The following is a 21,305-nucleotide window of genomic DNA, read 5'->3' as shown; positions in this document are numbered from 1 at the left end:
ACATACCTGTATAAGAGACAGGAGAGAGAAGAGAGAGACATACCTGTATAAGAGACAGGAGAGAGAAGAGAGAGACATACCTGTATAAGAGACAGGAGAGAGAAGAGAGAGACATATCTGTATAAGAGACAGGAGGGAGAAGAGAGAGACATACCTGTATAAGAGACAGGAGAGAGAAGAGAGAGATACATATCTGTATAAGAGACAGGAGAGAGAAGAGAGAGACATACCTGTATAAGAGACAGGAGAGAGAAGAGAGAGACATACCTGTATAAGAGACAGGAGAGAGAAGAGGGAGACATACCTGTATAAGAGACAGGAGAGAGAAGAGAGAGACATACCTGTATAAGAGACAGGAGAGAGAAGAGAGAGACATACCTGTATAAGAGACAGGAGAGAGAAGAGAGAGACATACCTGTATAAGAGACAGGAGAGAGAAGAGAGAGACATACCTGTATAAGAGACAGGAGAGAGAAGAGAGAGACATACCTGTATAAGAGACAGGAGAGAGAAGAGAGAGAAATACCTGTATAAGAGACAGGAGAGAGAAGAGAGAGACATACCTGTATAAGAGACAGGAGAGAGAAGAGAGAGACATACCTGTATAAGAGACAGGAGAGAGAAGAGAGAGACATACCTGCATAAGAGACAGGAGAGAGAAGAGAGAGAAATACCTGTATAAGAGACAGGAGAGAGAAGAGAGAGACATACCTGTATAAGAGACAGGAGAGAGAAGAGAGAGACATACCTGTATAAGAGACAGGAGAGAGAAGAGAGAGACATATCTGTATAAGAGACAGGAGAGAGAAGAGGGAGACATATCTGTATAAGAGACAGGAGAGAGAAGAGAGAGACATTCCTGTATAAGAGACAGGAGAGAGAAGAGAGAGACATACCTGTATAAGAGACAGGAGAGAGAAGAGAGAGAACTACCTGTATAAGAGACAGGAGAGAGAAGAGAGAGAACTACCTGTATAAGAGACAGGAGAGAGAAGAGAGAGACATACCTGTATAAGAGACAGGAGAGAGAAGAGAGAGACATACCTGTATAAGAGACAGGAGAGAGAAGAGAGAGACATACCTGTATAAGAGACAGGAGAGAGAAGAGAGAGACATACCTGTATAAGAGACAGGAGAGAGAAGAGAGAGACATACCTGTATAAGAGACAGGAGAGAGAAGAGAGAGACATACCTGTATAAGAGACAGGAGAGAGAAGAGAGAGAACTACCTGTATAAGAGACAGGAGAGAGAAGAGAGAGAACTACCTGTATAAGAGACAGGAGAGAGAAGAGAGAGACATACCTGTATAAGAGACAGGAGAGAGAAGAGAGAGATACATATCTGTATAAGAGACAGGAGAGAGAAGAGAGAGAACTACCTGTATAAGAGACAGGAGAGAGAAGAGAGAGACATACCTGTATAAGAGACAGGAGAGAGAAGAGAGAGACATACCTGTATAAGAGACAGGAGAGAGAAGAGAGAGATACATATCTGTATAAGAGACAGGAGAGAGAAGAGAGAGACATACCTGTATAAGAGACAGGAGAGAGAAGAGAGAGACATACCTGTATAAGAGACAGGAGAGAGAAGAGGGAGACATACCTGTATAAGAGACAGGAGAGAGAAGAGAGAGACATACCTGTATAAGAGACAGGAGAGAGAAGAGAGAGACATACCTGTATAAGAGACAGGAGAGAGAAGAGAGAGACATACCTGTATAAGAGACAGGAGAGAGAAAAGAGAGACATACCTGTATAAGAGACAGGAGAGAGGAGAGAGACATACCTGTATAAGAGACAGGAGAGAGAAGAGAGAGACATACCTGTATAAGAGACAGGAGAGAGAAGAGAGAGACATACCTGTATAAGAGACAGGAGAGAGAAGAGAGAGACATACCTGTATAAGAGACAGGAGAGAGAAGAGAGAGACATACCTGTATAAGAGACAGGAGAGAGAAGAGAGAGACATACCTGTATAAGAGACAGGAGAGAGAAGAGAGAGACATACCTGTATAAGAGACAGGAGAGAGAAGAGAGAGACATACCTGTATAAGAGACAGGAGAGAGAAGAGAGAGACATACCTGTATAAGAGACAGGAGAGAGAAGAGAGAGACATACCTGTATAAGAGACAGGAGAGAGAAGAGAGAGACATATCTGTATAAGAGACAGGAGGGAGAAGAGAGAGACATACCTGTATAAGAGACAGGAGAGAGAAGAGAGAGATACATATCTGTATAAGAGACAGGAGAGAGAAGAGAGAGACATACCTGTATAAGAGACAGGAGAGAGAAGAGAGAGACATACCTGTATAAGAGACAGGAGAGAGAAGAGGGAGACATACCTGTATAAGAGACAGGAGAGAGAAGAGAGAGACATACCTGTATAAGAGACAGGAGAGAGAAGAGAGAGACATACCTGTATAAGAGACAGGAGAGAGAAGAGAGAGACATACCTGTATAAGAGACAGGAGAGAGAAGAGAGAGACATACCTGTATAAGAGACAGGAGAGAGAAGAGAGAGACATACCTGTATAAGAGACAGGAGAGAGAAGAGAGAGAAATACCTGTATAAGAGACAGGAGAGAGAAGAGAGAGACATACCTGTATAAGAGACAGGAGAGAGAAGAGAGAGACATACCTGTATAAGAGACAGGAGAGAGAAGAGAGAGACATACCTGCATAAGAGACAGGAGAGAGAAGAGAGAGAAATACCTGTATAAGAGACAGGAGAGAGAAGAGAGAGACATACCTGTATAAGAGACAGGAGAGAGAAGAGAGAGACATACCTGTATAAGAGACAGGAGAGAGAAGAGAGAGACATATCTGTATAAGAGACAGGAGAGAGAAGAGGGAGACATATCTGTATAAGAGACAGGAGAGAGAAGAGAGAGACATTCCTGTATAAGAGACAGGAGAGAGAAGAGAGAGACATACCTGTATAAGAGACAGGAGAGAGAAGAGAGAGAACTACCTGTATAAGAGACAGGAGAGAGAAGAGAGAGAACTACCTGTATAAGAGACAGGAGAGAGAAGAGAGAGACATACCTGTATAAGAGACAGGAGAGAGAAGAGAGAGACATACCTGTATAAGAGACAGGAGAGAGAAGAGAGAGACATACCTGTATAAGAGACAGGAGAGAGAAGAGAGAGACATACCTGTATAAGAGACAGGAGAGAGAAGAGAGAGACATACCTGTATAAGAGACAGGAGAGAGAAGAGAGAGACATACCTGTATAAGAGACACCCTGCGGAAAGAGAGGTCTGGGGGGAAGGGGATGAGGACACGAGTATTGTATGATTCCTCCCCGGCATTGGTCACTGACACTGTCAGGTTCACATCCAGAGACAATCCGACCACCAGGTGGAGACTGCGAGAGAGAACAGGAGAAATGGGACAACTTAAAAGACACATTACTGAAGGCAACAGAAAATGCATTAGACTGGTCAGTAAAAGCAGAAAAAGGAAGAGACCCCTGTGGTACTCAGCAGAAGTGGCCAAAATCATAAATAAAACAAAAAGCTGCATTTAGTAATTATAAAACAACCCAGAGCAATGAAGAAAGGCAAATCTACAAGACTAAGCAGAAAGAGGCCAAGCAAGTTCTAAGATCTTCTAAAGCGCAGGCAGAAGAAAAACTAGTCCAGTCTGTGAGAAAAGGGGATAAGACATTCTACATATATATAAATGATAAAAGGGGATAAGACATTCTACATATATATATAAATGATAAAAGGGGATAAGACATTCTACACATATATATAAATGATAAAAGGGGATAAGACATTCTACATATATATATATAAATGATAAAAGGGGATAAGACATTCTACATATATATAGAAATGATAAAAGGGGATAAGACATTCTACATATATATATATATAAATGATAAAAGGGGATAAGACATTCTACATATATATATATAAATGATAAAAGGGGATAAGACATTCTACATATATATATATAAATGATAAAAGGGGATAAGACATTCTACATATATATATAAATGATAAAAGGGGATAAGACATTCTACATATATATATATATAAATGATAAAAGGGGATAAGACATTCTACATATATATAAATGATAAAAGGGGATAAGACATTCTACATATATATAAATGATAAAAGGGGATAAGACATTCTACATATATATATATAAATGATAAAAGGGGATAAGACATTCTACATATATATAAATGATAAAAGGGGATAAGACATTCTACATATATATAAATGATAAAAGGGGATAAGACATTCTACATATATATATATATATAAATGATAAAAGGGGATAAGACATTCTACATATATATATATAAATGATAAAAGGGGATAAGACATTCTACATATATATATATATATAAATGATAAAAGGGGATAAGACATTCTACATATATATAAATGATAAAAGGGGATAAGACATTCTACATATATATAAATGATAAAAGGGGATAAGACATTCTACATATATATATATATATAAATGATAAAAGGGGATAAGACATTCTACATATATATATATAAATGATAAAAGGGGATAAGACATTCTACATATATATAAATAAATGATAAAAGGGGATAAGACATTCTACATATATATAAATGATAAAAGGGGATAAGACATTCTACATATATATATATAAATGATAAAAGGGGATAAGACATTCTACATATATATATAAATGATAAAAGGGGATAAGACATTCTACATATATATATATATAAATGATAAAAGGGGATAAGACATTCTACATATATATATAAATGATAAAAGGGGATAAGACATTCTACATATATATATAAATGATAAAAGGAGATAAGACATTCTACATATATATAAATGATAAAAGGGGATAAGACATTCTACATATATATAAATGATAAAAGGGGATAAGACATTCTACATATATATATATATATATAAATGATAAAAGGGGATAAGACATTCTACATATATATATAAATGATAAAAGGGGATAAGACATTCTACATATATATATATATAAATGATAAAAGGGGATAAGACATTCTACATATATATATAAATGATAAAAGGGGATAAGACATTCTACATATATATAAATGATAAAAGGGGATAAGACATTCTACATATATATATATAAATGATAAAGGGGATAAGACATTCTACATATATATATAAATGATAAAAGGGGATAAGACATTCTACATATATATAAATGATAAAAGGGGATAAGACATTCTACATATATATAAATGATAAAAGGGGATAAGACATTCTACATATATATATAAATGATAAAAGGGGATAAGACATTCTACATATATATATAAATGATAAAAGGGGATAAGACATTCTACATATATATATAAATGATAAAAGGGGATAAGACATTCTACATATATATATATATATATAAATGATAAAAGGGGATAAGACATTCTACATATATATATAAATGATAAAAGGGGATAAGACATTCTACATATATATATAAATGATAAAAGGGGATAAGACATTCTACATATATATATATATATATATATATATATATATATATATATAAATGATAAAAGAGGATAAGACATTCTACATATATATATATATATATATATATAAATGATAAAAGGGGATAAGACATTCTACATATATATATATAAATGATAAAAGGGGATAAGACATTCTACATATATATAAATGATAAAAGGGGATAAGACATTCTACATATATATATAAATGATAAAAGGGAATAAGACATTCTACATATATATATAAATGATAAAAGGGGATAAGACATTCTACATATATATAAATGATAAAAGGGGATAAGACATTCTACATATATATAAATGATAAAAGGGGATAAGACATTCTACATATATATATATGATAAAAGGGGATAAGACATTCTACATATATATATAAATGATAAAAGGGGATAAGACATTCTACACATATATATATATATATATATATATATATATATATAAATGATAAAAGGGGATAAGACATTCTACATATATATATAAATGATAAAAGGGGATAAGACATTCTACATATATATAAATGATAAAAGGGGATAAGACATTCTACATATATTTAAATGATAAAAGGGGATAAGACATTCTACATATATTTAAATGATAAAAGGGGATAAGACATTCTACATATATATATAAATGATAAAAGGGGATAAGACATTCTACATATATATATAAATGATAAAAGGGGATAAGACATTCTACATATATATATAAATGATAAAAGGGGATAAGACATTCTACATATATATGAAAGATAAAAGGGGATAAGACATTCTACATATATATAAATGATAAAAGGGGATAAGACATTCTACATATATATAAATGATAAAAGGGGATAAGACATTCTACATATATATATATATAAATGATAAAAGGGGATAAGACATTCTACATATATTTAAATGATAAAAGGGGATAAGACATTCTACATATATATATAAATGATAAAAGGGGATAAGACATTCTACATATATATATATAAATGATAAAAGGGGATAAGACATTCTACATATATATAAATGATAAAAGGGGATAAGACATTCTGCATATATATATAAATGATAAAAGGGGATAAGACATTCTACATATATATATATATATATATATATATATATATAAATGATAAAAGGGGATAAGACATTCTACATATATATATAAATGATAAAAGGGGATAAGACATTCTACATATATATAAATGATAAAAGGGGATAAGACATTCTACATATATATATAAATGATAAAAGGAGATAAGACATTCTACATATATATATAAATGATAAAAGGGAATAAGACATTCTACATATATATATAAATGATAAAAGGGGATAAGACATTCTACATATATATATAAATGATAAAAGGGGATAAGACATTCTACATATATATAAATGATAAAAGGGGATAAGACATTCTACATATATATATAAATGATAAAAGGGGATAAGACATTCTACACATATATATATATATATATATATATAAATGATAAAAGGGGATAAGACATTCTACATATATATATAAATGATAAAGGGGATAAGACATTCTACATTTATATAAATGATAAAAGGGGATAAGACATTCTACATATATATATATATATATATAAATGATAAAAGGGGATAAGACATTCTACATATATATAAATGATAAAAGGGGATAAGACATTCTACATATATATATAAATGATAAAAGGGGATAAGACATTCTACATATATATAAATGATAAAAGGGGATAAGACATTCTACATATATATATATATATATATAAATGATAAAAGGGGATAAGACATTCTACATATATATAAATGATAAAAGGGGATAAGACATTCTACATATATATAAATGATAAAAGGGCATAAGACATTCTCCATATATATATAAATGATAAAGGGGATAAGACATTCTACATATATATATATATATATATATATATATAAATGATAAAGGGGATAAGACATTCTACATATATATATAAATGATAAAAGGGGATAAGACATTCTACATATATATAAATGATAAAAGGGGATAAGACATTCTACATATATATAAGTGATAAAAGGGGATAAGACATTCTACATATTGTCACGATTCGGCTGGCTGGAGGTGGATCCTCTGCACCAGAGAGGGATTGGCGTGGACCGTGCTAGTGGACCGGTTCTAAGTTGCTACTGGTATTCACCAGAGCCCGCCACAAAGCGGGATGGTCTTGCAGCGGCGGTAGCAACCAGGTCGTATCCACCAGCAACGGCTCAACCTCTCTGACTGCTGAAGATAGGCACGGTACAAGGGAGTAGACAAGAGCAAGGTCGGACGTAGCAGAAGGTCAGGGCAGGCAGCAAGGATCGTAGTCAGGGGCAACGGCAGGAGGTCTGGAACACAGGCTAGGAACACACAAGGAAACGCTTTCACTGGCACAATGGCAACAAGATCCGGCGAGGGAGTGCAGGGGAAGTGAGGTATAAGTAGGGAGTGCACAGGTGAACACACTAATTAAGCCTGCTGCGCCAATCAGTGGCGCAGTGGCCCTTTAAATTGCAGAGACCCGGCGCGCGCGCGCCCTAAGGAGCGGGGCCGCGCGCGCCGGGACAAGACCAACGGGGAACGGGTCAGGTACGGGAGCCGGGATGCGCATCGCGAGCGGGCGCCTCCCGCATCGCGAATCGCATCCCGGCTGAGAGAGATACTGCAGCGCACCTGGTCAGCAGGTCTGACCGGGGCGCTGCAATTGCGAGGATGTTGCGAGCGCTCCGGGGAGGAGCGGGGACCCGGAGCGCTCGGCGTAACAGTACCCCCCCCCCTTGGGTCTCCCCCTCTTCTTGGAGACTGAGAACCTGAGGATAAGACTTTTGTCTAGGATGTTGTCCTCAGGTTCCCAGGATCTCTCTTCTGGACCACAGCCTTCCCAATCCACCAAAAATTTTTTTTTCCTCTGACCGTCTTGGAGGCTAGGATCTCCTTCACGGAGAAGACGTCAGAAGAACCGGAAACAGGAGTGGGAGAAACAAGTTTGGAAGAGAAGCGGTTAATGATGAGTGGTTTAAGGAGAGAGACATGGAAGGCATTGGGAATACGAAGAGAAGGAGGAAGGAGTTTGTAAGAGACAGGGTTAATCTGGCACAGGACTTTGAAAGGACCAAGATAGCGTGGTCCCAGTTTGTAACTGGGGACACGAAAGCGGACATATTTAGCGGAGAGCCATACCTTGTCTCCGGGAGCAAAAATGGGGGGAGTTCTTCTTTTCTTATCGGCAAATCTTTTCATCCGGGATGAAGCCTGTAAAAGAGAATTTTGGGTCTCTTTCCATATGGTGGAAAGATCACGGGTCACTTCATCCACAGCAGGCAAACCAGAGGGCAAGGGAGTAGGGAGGGGGGGAAGAGGGTGACGGCCGTACACCACGAAAAATGGGGACTTAGCAGAAGAGTCGGAGCTTCTGAAGTTGTATGAGAATTCGGCCCATGGTAGAAGATCTGCCCAATCATCCTGGCGGGAGGAAACAAAATGCCGTAAATAGTCACCCAGGACCTGATTAATTCTTTCTACTTGCCCATTGGATTGGGGATGATAAGAAGAAGAGAAGTTTAATTTAATCTTGAGCTGTTTACAGAGGGCCCTCCAGAATTTAGACACGAATTGGACGCCTCTATCCGAGACGATCTGCGTGGGCAAACCGTGAAGGCGAAAAATGTGTACAAAAAATTGCTTTGCTAACTGAGGCGCTGAAGGAAGACCTGGAAGAGGAATAAAATGTGCCATCTTGGAAAATCGATCAACGACCACCCAAACAACTGTGTTGCCACGGGATGGGGGCAAGTCTGTAATAAAGTCCATACCAATCTGTGACCAAGGCTGTTCGGGGACAGGCAGAGGATGAAGGAGGCCAGCAGGCTTCTGGCGAGGAGTCTTATCCCGGGCACAGACAGTACAGGCCCGCACGAAATCAACAACATCCGTCTCCAGAGTCGGCCACCAATAAAAACGAGAGATGAGTTGCAAGGATTTTTTGATGCCCGCATGGCCTGCGAGGTGGGAAGAGTGTCCCCATTTGAGAATCCCGAGACGCTGGCGTGGAGAAACGAAGGTCTTCCCTGGAGGAGTTTGCCTGATGGAGGCTGGAGAAGTGGAGATCAGACAGTCCGGAGGAATGATGTGTTGTGGAGAGAGCTCTACTTCAGAGGCATCCGAGGAACGAGAGAGGGCATCGGCCCTAATGTTCTTGTCGGCAGGGCGAAAATGAATTTCAAAGTTAAAACGGGCAAAGAACAACGACCACCTGGCCTGGCGAGGGTTCAGTCGTTGGGCAGACTGGAGATAGGAGAGATTCTTGTGATCAGTGTATATGATAACTGGAAATTTTGATCCCTCCAGCAGATGCCTCCATTCCTCAAGCGCCAATTTAATGGCCAGTAGTTCTCGATCCCCGATGGAGTAGTCTCTCTCCGCCAGAGAGAAGGTCCTAGAAAAAAACCCACAAGTAACTGCATGCCCGGAAGAATTTTTTTGTAGAAGGACAGCTCCAGCTCCCACTGAGGAGGCATCTACCTCCAATAGGAAGGGTTTAGATGGGTCAGGTCTGGAGAGCATGGGAGCAGAAGAAAAGGCAGACTTGAGATGTTTAAATGTGTCTTCCGCTTGGGGAGACCAGGACTTGGGATTGGCATTTTTCTTGGTTAAAGCCACGATAGGAGCCACAATAGTGGAAAAGTGTGGAATAAATTGTCTGTAATAATTGGCGAACCCCAAAAAACGTTGGATAGCACGGAGTCCGGAGGGGCGTGGCCAATCTAATACAGCAGCTAGCTTATCTGGGTCCATATGTAGTCCCTGGCCAGAAACCAAGTATCCTAGGAAAGGAAGAGATTGACATTCAAAGAGACATTTCTCCATTTTAGCATAAAGTTGATTGTCTCGAAGTCTCTGAAGAACCATGCGGACATGCTGGCGGTGTTCTTCTAAGTTGGCAGAAAAAATCAGAATATCGTCCAGATAAACCACAACACAGGAATATAGGAGATCACGAAAAATTTAATTAACAAAGTCTTGGAAGACGGCAGGGGCGTTGCACAGGCCAAAGGGCATGACCAGATACTCAAAGTGTCCATCTCTTGTGTTAAATGCGGTCTTCCATTCGTCCCCCTCCCTGATGCGGATGAGATTATAAGCACCTCTTAAGTCCAGTTTGGTAAAGATGTGGGCACCTTGTAGGCGATCAAAGAGTTCCGAGATAAGAGGTAAGGGGTAGCGGTTCTTTACCGTGATTTTATTAAGTCCGCGGTAATCAATGCAAGGGCGTAGGGAGCCATCTTTTTTGGACACAAAAAAAAATCCAGCTCCGGCAGGAGAGGAGGATTTGCGGATAAACCCCTTTTTTAAATTTTCCTGGATGTATTCAGACATAGCAAGAGTCTCTGGGGCGGACAGAGGATAAATTCTGCCCCGGGGTGGAGTAGTGCCCGGGAGGAGGTCAATAGGACAGTCATAAGGCCTGTGAGGAGGTAAAGTCTCAGCTTGTTTTTTGCAAAACACGTCAGCATAGTCCATATAAGCCTTAGGAAGACCGGATACCGGGGGAACCACAGGGTCACGACAGGGAGTACTGGGAACCGGTTTAAGACAATCCTTGAGACAAGAAGTACCCCAGTTCTTGATTTCTCCTGTGGACCAATCAAGGGTTGGGGAATGGCGTTGAAGCCACGGTAATCCAAGAAGAATTTCGGAAGTGCAGTTGGAGAGGACCAAAAATTCAATTTTTTCGTGATGAGGTCCGATGCACATTAGGATAGGTTCCGTGCGGTAACGCACGGTACAGTCCAATCTTTCATTGTTAACAGAATTAATGTAGAGGGGTCTGGCGAGACTGGTCACCGGGATGTTGAACCTGTTGATGAGAGAGGCCAAAATAAAATTTCCTGCATATCCGGAATCCAAGAAGGCCATAGCAGAGAAGGAGAAGGTAGAGGAAGATATCCGCACAGGCACAGTAAGGCGTGGAGAAGCAGAGTTCACATCAAGAACTGTCTCACCTTTGTGCGGAGTCAGCGTACGTCTTTCCAGGCGGGGAGGACGGATAGGACAATCCTTCAAGAAGTGTTCGGTACCGGCACAGTACAGGCACAGATTCTCCATGCGGCGTCGTGTCCTCTCTTGAGGTGTCAAGCGAGACCGGTCAACTTGCATAGCCTCCACGGCGGGGGGCACAGGAACGGATTACGGAGGACCAGAGGAGAGAGGAGCCGGGGAGAAAAAACGCCTCGTGCGAACAAAGTCCATATCCTGGCGGAGCTCCTGACGCCTCTCGGAAAAACGCATGTCAATGCGGGTGGCCAGATGAATAAGTTCGTGCAGGTTAGCAGGAATTTCTCGTGCGGCCAGCACTTCTTTAATGTTGCTGGATAGGCCTTTTTTAAAGGTCGCGCAGAGGGCCTCATTATTCCAGGATAATTCGGAGGCAAGAGTACGGAATTGGATGGCGTACTCGCCAACAGAAGAATTACCCTGGACCAGGTTCAGCAGGGCAGTCTCAGCAGAAGAGGCTCGGGCAGGTTCCTCAAAGACACTTCGAATCTCCGTGAAGAAAGAGTGCACAGAGGCAGTGACGGGGTCATTGCGGTCCCAGAGCGGTGTGGCCCATGACAGAGCTTTCCCAGACAGAAGGCTGACTACAAAAGCCACCTTAGACCTTTCAGTAGGAAACTGGTCCGACATCATCTCCAAGTGCAGGGAACATTGCGAAAGAAAGCCACGGCAAAACTTAGAGTCCCCATCAAATTTATCTGGCAAGGATAATCGTAGGCCGGAAGCGACCACTCGCTGCGGAGGAGGTGCAGGAGCTGGCGGAGGAGATTGTTGCTGGAGTTGTGGTAGCAGCTGTTGTAGCATCACGGTCAGTTGAGACAGCTGGTGGCCTTGTTGCGCTATCTGTTGCGACTGCTGGGCGACCACCATGGTGAGGTCGGCGACAACTGGCAGTGGGACTTCAGCGGGATCCATGGCCGGATCTACTGTCACGATTCGGCTGGCTGGAGGTGGATCCTCTGTGCCAGAGAGGGATTGGCGTGGACCGTGCTGGTGGACCGGTTCTAAGTTGCTACTGGTATTCACCAGAGCCCGCCGCAAAGCGGGATGGTCTTGCAGCGGCGGTAGAAACCAGGTCGTATCCACCAGCAACGGCTCAACCTCTCTGACTGCTGAAGATAGGCGCGGTACAAGGGAGTAGACAAGAGCAAGGTCGGACGTAGCAGAAGGTCAGGGCAGGCAGCAAGGATCGTAGTCAGGGGCAACGGCAGGAGGTCTGGAACACAGGCTAGGAACACACAAGGAAACGCTTTCACTGGCACAATGGCAACAAGATCCGGCGAGGGAGTGCAGGGGAAGTGAGGTATAAGTAGGGAGTGCACAGGTGAACACACTAATTAAGCCTGCTGCGCCAATCAGTGGTGCAGTGGCCCTTTAAATTGCAGAGACCCGGCGCGCGCGCCCTAAGGAACGGGGCCGCGCGCGCCGGGACAAGACCGACGGGGAACGGGTCAGGTACGGGAGCCGGGATGCGCATCGCGAGCGGGCGCCTCCCGCATCGCGAATCGCATCCCGGCTGAGAGAGATACTGCAGCGCACCCGGTCAGCAGGTCTGACCGGGGCGCCGCAATTGCGAGGATGTTGCGAGCGCTCCGGGGAGGAGCGGGGACCCGGAGCGCTCGGCGTAACACATATATATATAAATGATAAAAGGGGATAAGACATTCTACATATATATATATATATAATTGATAAAAGGAGATAAGACATTCTACATATATATATAAATGATAAAAGGGGATAAGACATTCTACATATATATATATATAATTGATAAAAGGAGATAAGACATTCTACAGGTACCAATACACAGTTACATGATTTTCTTGATTTTTTGAACCAGGTTAATGAACACATTAAATTTACGTTAACTTCATCCCCGACGGCAGTACAGTTTTTAGATACATTAGTCGTAATTGAAGGAGATCACCTTAATACTGACCTATACACCAAACCGACAGATTGCAACTCAATTGTACGATACGACAGCCACCATCCCCGCCCCATGGTTCGGTCCCTCCCATCAAGCCAGATGATGAGGGTCCGCCGTGTGGTAGGGATGGATGACAAATTGGAACCTGCATTGGACAAAATGATTTCCAACTTTACCAAAAGGGGTTATCCCCGCAATCTATTACAGGAGAGCAAAGAGAAAGTCCTAACTATGGGGAGACGGGAACTGATACACAATAAACAGAAAAAGGCTAGTTTACCTAGAATGGCTTTTGTATCTACTTATAACACTCATTCAGGCAGAATAGCGAATATTATTCGCAAACACTGGTCCATAGTGAGTGAGTATCATCCGACGGTCCCCGATTTTAGGGTATCCCCGTTAATGTCCTATCGTAAGTCACCTAGTCTGAAAGACAAACTGGTAAAAACCGATGTGTCCCTGAAACCTAATGAACAACAGAAATATCTAACAGTCAAACAGAGAGGTTCCTTTCCGTGCCGGAACTGTATTAACTGTCCCCGCATGCTCAAAGGACCGATATTTGTACACCCCCGTACCAACCGTGAGTACAAAATTAACCATTATTTGACATGCACCTCTAGTTTTGTAGTGTACATTTTGACTTGCCCCTGTCGCCTTCTGTATGTGGGAGAAACAACCCTCGACTTCCGTACCCGCCTCAACCAACACCGGTACTCCATCCGAAAAGCTCGGATGGACTTGCCGGTGTCGAAACACTTCGTTGAGGCGGGTCATACAGAGGGCGACCTGAGATACACACTGGTTGACCATGTCCCACTGCCCAAACGTGGGGGGGACAGGGTCAGTCTGCTAAAGAAGAGGGAACTATTCTGGATTTTCGAATTGGAATCTTTACGCCCTAAGGGTTTGAATGTCGACTTTGCCATTACACCATCCATCTGTAGGGCCTAGAATCATGCCCCTCATTGGAGAACGGTACACAGGATTATTCTATTCTTAAACTGTATATTATATGTTCATATAATTGTGTGTTGATGACACTGATACTACTCTCTTCTTCTCTTCAGATTTCAAGCAATATGACACCGAAGAGACAAATCCAACAATTCTCCTGCCCAGCTATAACTGTTTCACCAATCATGGATTGTTTCAAAATGGTGATGATAGATTGATTTCACTACTGTATACTATATATGTATATATCCTCTGACTAATAGTTAGAGGGGATACCCAATAAGTCTATAATACATTTTAGATAAATATAACATCACCTTGACACTATTTTCCCTGATCCTTTACACAATATTGTTAGGATCATTATTTGTACACCATTCTGACACAATATTTATCTATGGTCCACAATGTGTTTTCACATCAGCGAGACACCACATTAATTATCAATTTTTTATTTTTTATTTATTATTATCTATATTTTTATATCTTTACTTTACCATTATCATTACCGTATTATTTTCTACACTCACGAACACTGGGTTATAAAATATTCCCATAATTTTTATTTATTTTTTCACATTTATTTATTTTTTCACATTTATTTACTCTTTTTTGTTTTACACCTCCCATGGGTGGATGCGTTTTCGACACGTTCTACCGGTTATTCGGTGGGACGTGTCGGAAACCCACCCATATTTGTTCACTTATTAAACTAACATAATCAATTGTTTTTTCAATAATTCCTTCATTAATTCTTACTAATCTACATAGTTATGTCCCTGTACACATTGTGTTGCGGTTTACATGCGTTTTCCGCAGTGTTGGGGAGGACGCAGAAACTCATAGCAATGTGTGCATTGACATCGGTGAGAGTCTTATATATGGTATTTAGACTATTAATTCTCGAAATCATCACCTCTAGAACCTTTACTACTGTATATTAATACTCTGCACGATATACAACAGTATGTGCGCATGCGCCGAACCGGCTGGCTGAAGCCGGTGAAGCCCATGTGACGTGTGTGATCAGGTGATGATCACATGACTGCTGGATACCGATGCGGAAGTGAACAACGCCGTTATGGCGTCTATGGGCATTCAGGAGTATGTGGATCTGTCTCAAGGTAGAATTCATGTTTTTAATTGTTTTTAATTCACTGCCGATTTGGCGCACCTGTGGACTTTGGCCTAGGGATATCGATATACACTTATTTTATATATTTTGTATTTAATATATATTTATGTCATGACTGTATTGGTTTGTCACTCATATGTTTTATATTTTGTATACACTTTATCCTTATGATTGTATGTTTGATCACTTTTTATACTTGATTGTTTGTTAATTACACACCTGATATAATGTGGTTGTTGTAACCTGTGTATCATGCTTGAAAAAGATGGCGGGATGCCGTCGAAACGTTGCATTTGATATGGGTCAATAAATCCCAATTTTTGCACTTTACTACTGGGTGTGCTGCTATATTTTCTGCATCTTACATTCTACATATATATATAAATGATAAAAGGGATAAGACATTCTACATATATATATAAATGATAAAAGGGGATAAGACATTCTACATATATATATAAATGATAAAAGGGGGTAAGACATTCTACATATATATATAAATGATAAAAGGGGATAAGACATTCTACATATATATAAATGATAAAAGGGGATAAGACATTCTACATATATATATAAATGATAAAAGGGGATAAGACATTCTAAATATATATAAATGATAAAAGGGGATAAGACATTCTATATATATATATATATAAATGATAAAAGGAGATAAGACATTCTACATATATATATAAATGATAAAAGGGGGTAAGACATTCTACATATATATATAAATGATAAAAGGGGATAAGACATTCTACATATATATATATATATATATATATATATATATATATATATAAAAATGATAAAAGGGGATAAGACATTCTACATATATATATATATAAATGATAAAAGGGGATAAGACATTCTACATATATATATAAATGATAAAAGGGGATAAGACATTCTACATATATATAAATGATAAAGGGGATAAGACATTCTACATATATATATATAAATGATGAAAGGGAATAAGACATTCTACATATATATATATAAATGATAAAAGGGGATAAGACATTCTACATATATATATATATAAATGATAAAAGGGGATAAGACATTCTACACATATATATAAATGATAAAAGGGAATAAGACATTCTACATATATATATAAATGATAAAAGGGGATAAGACATTCTACATATATATATATAAATGATAAAAGGGGATAAGACATTCTACATATATATAAATGATAAAAGGGGATAAGACATTCTACATATATATATATATAAATGATAAAAGGGGATAAGACATTCTACATATATATATATAAATGATAAAAGGGGATAAGACATTCTACATATATATATATAAATGATAAAAGGGGATAAGACATTCTACATATATATATAAATGATAAAAGGAGATAAGACATTCTACATATATATAAATGATAAAAGGGGATAAGACATTCTACATATATATAAATGATAAAAGGGGATAAGACATTCTACATATATATATAAATGATAAAAGGGGATAAGACATTCTATATATATATAAATGATAAAAGGGGATAAGACATTCTACATACCGTATATACTCGAGTATAAGCCGACCCGAGTATAAGCCGAGACCCCTAATTTCAACCCAAAATCCCAGGAAAAGTTATTGACTCGAGTATAAGCCTAGGGTGGGAAATACCTCATCCCCCCCTGTCATCATCCAGACCCGTCATTAACATCCTCATCATCATCCCCTTGTCATCATCCCACACATCCCCCCTTCATCATCCCCTTGTCATCATCCCACACATCCCCCCTTGTCATCATCCCACACATCCCCCCTTCATCATCCCCTTGTCATCATCCCACACATCCCCCCTTGTCATCATCCCACACATCCCCCCTTCATCCCCTTGTCATCATCCCACACATCCCCCCTTGTCATCATCCCACACATCCCCCCCTTCATCATCCCCTTATCATCCCACACATCCCCCCTTCATCATCCCCTTATCATCCCGCACATCCCCCCTTCATCATCCCCTTATCATCCCACACATCCCCCCTTCATCATCCCCTTGTAATCATCCCACACCCCTCCCTTCATCATCCCCACCCCCCTTCATCATCCCCACACCCCCCCTTCATCATCCTCTTCTCATCATTCGCCCTCAGTGGTCTTCAACCTGCGGACCTCCAGAGGTTTCAAAACTACAACTCCCAGCAAGCCCGGGCAGCCATCCGCTGTCCGGGCTTGCTGGGAGTTGTAGTTTTGAAACCTCCGGAGGTCCGCAGGTTGAAGACCACTGCGGCCTTCAACATCATCCAGCCCCCTCTCACCCCCTTTAGTTCTGAGTACTCACCTCCGCTCGGCGCTGGTCCGGTCCTGCAGGGCTGTCCGGAGAGGAGGTGGTCCGGAGAGGAGGTGGTCCGGTGAGGAGGTGGTCCGGGCTGCTATCTTCACCGGGGGCGCCTCTTCTCCGCGCTTCCGACCCGGAATAGAGGCATTGCCTTGACAATGACGCTGTTACGCCGAGCGCTCCGGGTCCCCGCTCCTCCCCGGAGCGCTCGCTACACTCTCGTTACTGCAGCGCCCCGGTCAGATCCACTGACCGGGTGCGCTGCGATACTGCCTCCAGCCGGGATGCGATTCGCGATGCGGGTGGCGCCCGCTCGCGATGCGCACACCGGCTCCCGTACCTGACTCGCTCTCCGTCGGTCCTGTCCCGGCGCGCGCGGCCCCGCTCCCTAGGGCGCGCGTGCGCCGGGTCTCTGCGATTTAAAGGGCCACTGCGCCGCTGATTGGCGCAGTGGTTCTAATTAGTGTGTTCACCTGTGCACTCCATATATATACCTCACTTCCCCTGCACTCCCTCGCCGGATCTTGTTGCCCTTGTGCCTAGTGAAAGCGTTCCCTTGTGTGTTCCTAGCCTGTGTTCCAGACCTCCTGCCGTTGCCCCTGACTACGATCCTTGCTGCCTGCCCCGACCTTCTGCTACGTCCGACCTTGCTTCTGTCTACTCCCTTGTACCGCGCCTATCTTCAGCAGTCAGAGAGGTTGAGCCGTTGCTAGTGGATACGACCTGGTCACTACCGCCGCAGCAAGACCATCCCGCTTTGCGGCGGGCTCTGGTGAATACCAGTAGTGACTTAGAACCGATCCACTAGCACGGTCCACGCCAATCCCTCTCTGGCACAGAGGATCCACCTCCTGCCAGCCGGCATCGTGACAGTAGATCCGGCCATGGATCCCGCTGAAGTACCTCTGCCAGATGTCGCTGACCTCACCACGGTGGTCGCCCAGCAGTCACAACAGATAGCGCAACAAGGCCACCAGCTGTCTCAACTGACCGTGATGCTACAGCAGCTACTACCACAGCTTCAGCAATCATCTCCTCCGCCAGCTCCTGCACCTCCTCCGCAGCGAGTGGCCGCTTCAGGCCTACGACTATCCTTGCCGGATAAATTTGATGGGGACTCTAAGTTTTGCCGTGGCTTTCTTTCACAATGTTCCCTGCACTTGGAGATGATGTCGGACCAGTTTCCTACTGAAAGGTCTAAGGTGGCTTTCGTAGTCAGCCTTCTGTCTGGAAAAGCTCTGTCATGGGCCACACCGCTCTGGGACCGCAATGACCCCGTCACTGCCTCTGTACACTCCTTCTTCTCGGAAATTCGTAGTGTCTTTGAGGAACCTGCCCGAGCCTCCTCTGCTGAGACTGCCCTGCTGAACCTGGTCCAGGGTAATTCTTCCGTTGGCGAGTACGCCATACAATTCCGTACTCTTGCTTCTGAACTATCCTGGAATAATGAGGCCCTCTGCGCGACCTTTAAAAAAGGCCTATCCAGCAACATTAAAGATGTTCTGGCCGCACAAGAAATTCCTGCTAATCTACATGAACTCATTCATCTTGCCACTCGCATTGACATGCGTTTTTCCGAAAGGCGTCAGGAGCTCCGCCAGGATATGGACTTTGTTGGCACGAGGCGTTTTTTCTCCCCGGCTCCTCTCTCCTCTGGTCCTCTGCAATCCGTTCCTGTGCCTCCCGCCGTGGAGGCTATGCAAGTTGACCGGTCTCGCCTGACACCTCAAGAGAGGACACGACGCCGCATGGAGAATCTCTGCCTGTACTGTGCTAGTACCGAACACTTCCTGAAGGATTGTCCTATCCGTCCTCCCCGCCTGGAAAGACGCACGCAGACTCCGCACAAAAGTGAGACAGTCCTTGATGTCAACTCTGCTTCTCCACGTCTTACTGTGCCTGTGCGGATATCTGCATCTACCTTCTCCTTCTCTACTATGGCCTTCTTGGATTCCGGATCTGCAGGAAACTTTATTTTGGCCTCTCTCATCAACAGGTTCAACATCCCGGTAACCAGTCTCGCCAGGCCCCTCTACATCAATTGTGTTAACAATGAAAGATTGGACTGTACCATACGTTACCGCACGGAGCCCCTTCTAATGTGCATCGGACCTCATCAAGAAAAAATTGAGTTCTTGGTCCTCCCCAATTCCACTTTCGAAATTCTCCTTGGACTACCGTGGCTCCAACGCCATTCCCCAACTCTGGATTGGTCCACGGGGGAGATCAAGAGCTGGGGTATCTCTTGTTTCAAGGACTGCCTTAAACCGGTTCCCAGTACTCCCTGCCGTGACCCTGTGGTTCCCCCTGTAACCGGTCTCCCTAAGGCCTATATGGACTTTGCTGATGTGTTTTGCAAAAAACAAGCTGAGACTCTACCTCCTCACAGGCCTTATGACTGTCCTATTGACCTCCTCCCGGGCACTACTCCACCCCGGGGCAGAATTTATCCTCTGTCCGCCCCAGAGACTCTTGCTATGTCTGAGTACATCCAGGAAAATTTAAAAAAGGGCTTTATCCGCAAATCCTCCTCTCCTGCCGGAGCTGGATATTTCTTTGTGTCCAAAAAAGATGGCTCCCTACGTCCTTGCATTGACTACCGCGGTCTTAATAAAATCACGGTAAAGAACCGCTACCCTCTTCCTCTTATCTCTGAACTCTTTGATCGCCTCCAAGGTGCCCACATCTTTACCAAACTGGACTAAGAGGTGCTTATAATCTCATCCGCATCAGGGAGGGGGATGAATGGAAAACGGCATTTAACACTAGAGATGGACACTTTGAGTATCTGGTCATGCCCTTTGGCCTGTGCAACGCCCCTGCCGTCTTCCAAGACTTTGTTAATGAAATTTTTCGTGATCTCTTATATTCCTGTGTTGTTGTGTATCTGGACGATATTCTGATTTTTTCTGCCAACCTAGAAGAACACCGCCAGCATGTCCGTATGGTTCTTCAGAGACTTCGTGACAATCAACTTTATGCCAAAATGGAGAAATGTCTGTTTGAATGTCAATCTCTTCCTTTCCTAGGATACTTGGTCTCTGGCCAGGGACTACAAATGGATCCAGACAAACTCTCTGCCGTCTTAGATTGGCCACGCCCCTCCGGACTCCGTGCTATCCAACGTTTTTTGGGGTTCGCCAATTATTACAGACAATTTATTCCACATTTTTCCACCATTGTGGCTCCTATCGTGGCTTTAACCAAGAAGAATGCCAATCCTAAGTCCTGGCCTCCTCAAGCGGAAGACGCCTTTAAACGGCTCAAGTCGGCCTTTTCTTCTGCTCCCGTGCTCTCCAGACCGGACCCATCTAAACCCTTCCTATTGGAGGTAGATGCCTCCTCAGT

The 21,305-nt window shown here is 42.1% G+C and overlaps 1 protein-coding gene across 2 annotated transcripts in view; it reads right to left on the bottom strand.

The window, feature by feature from the left end:
* LOC130336630 (integrin alpha-M-like) overlaps window positions 1-21,305 on the bottom strand; it is a 133,003-nt gene that overhangs the window by 33,757 nt on the left and 77,941 nt on the right. For both annotated transcript variants that reach the window (XM_056553925.1, XM_056553926.1), the window contains one exon: window positions 3,232-3,370. In XM_056553925.1, coding sequence (XP_056409900.1) covers window positions 3,232-3,370 — 139 coding nt within the window. The remainder of the gene's footprint in view (window positions 1-3,231; window positions 3,371-21,305) is intronic.

The sequence above is a fragment of the Hyla sarda genome, unplaced genomic scaffold (assembly GCF_029499605.1).
Source record: "Hyla sarda isolate aHylSar1 unplaced genomic scaffold, aHylSar1.hap1 scaffold_486, whole genome shotgun sequence".
In the NCBI taxonomy this organism is placed as follows: Eukaryota; Metazoa; Chordata; class Amphibia; order Anura; family Hylidae; genus Hyla; species Hyla sarda.
Note: the sequence above shows the minus strand (reverse complement) of the source record. Positions and strands in the feature narration are given on the sequence as shown.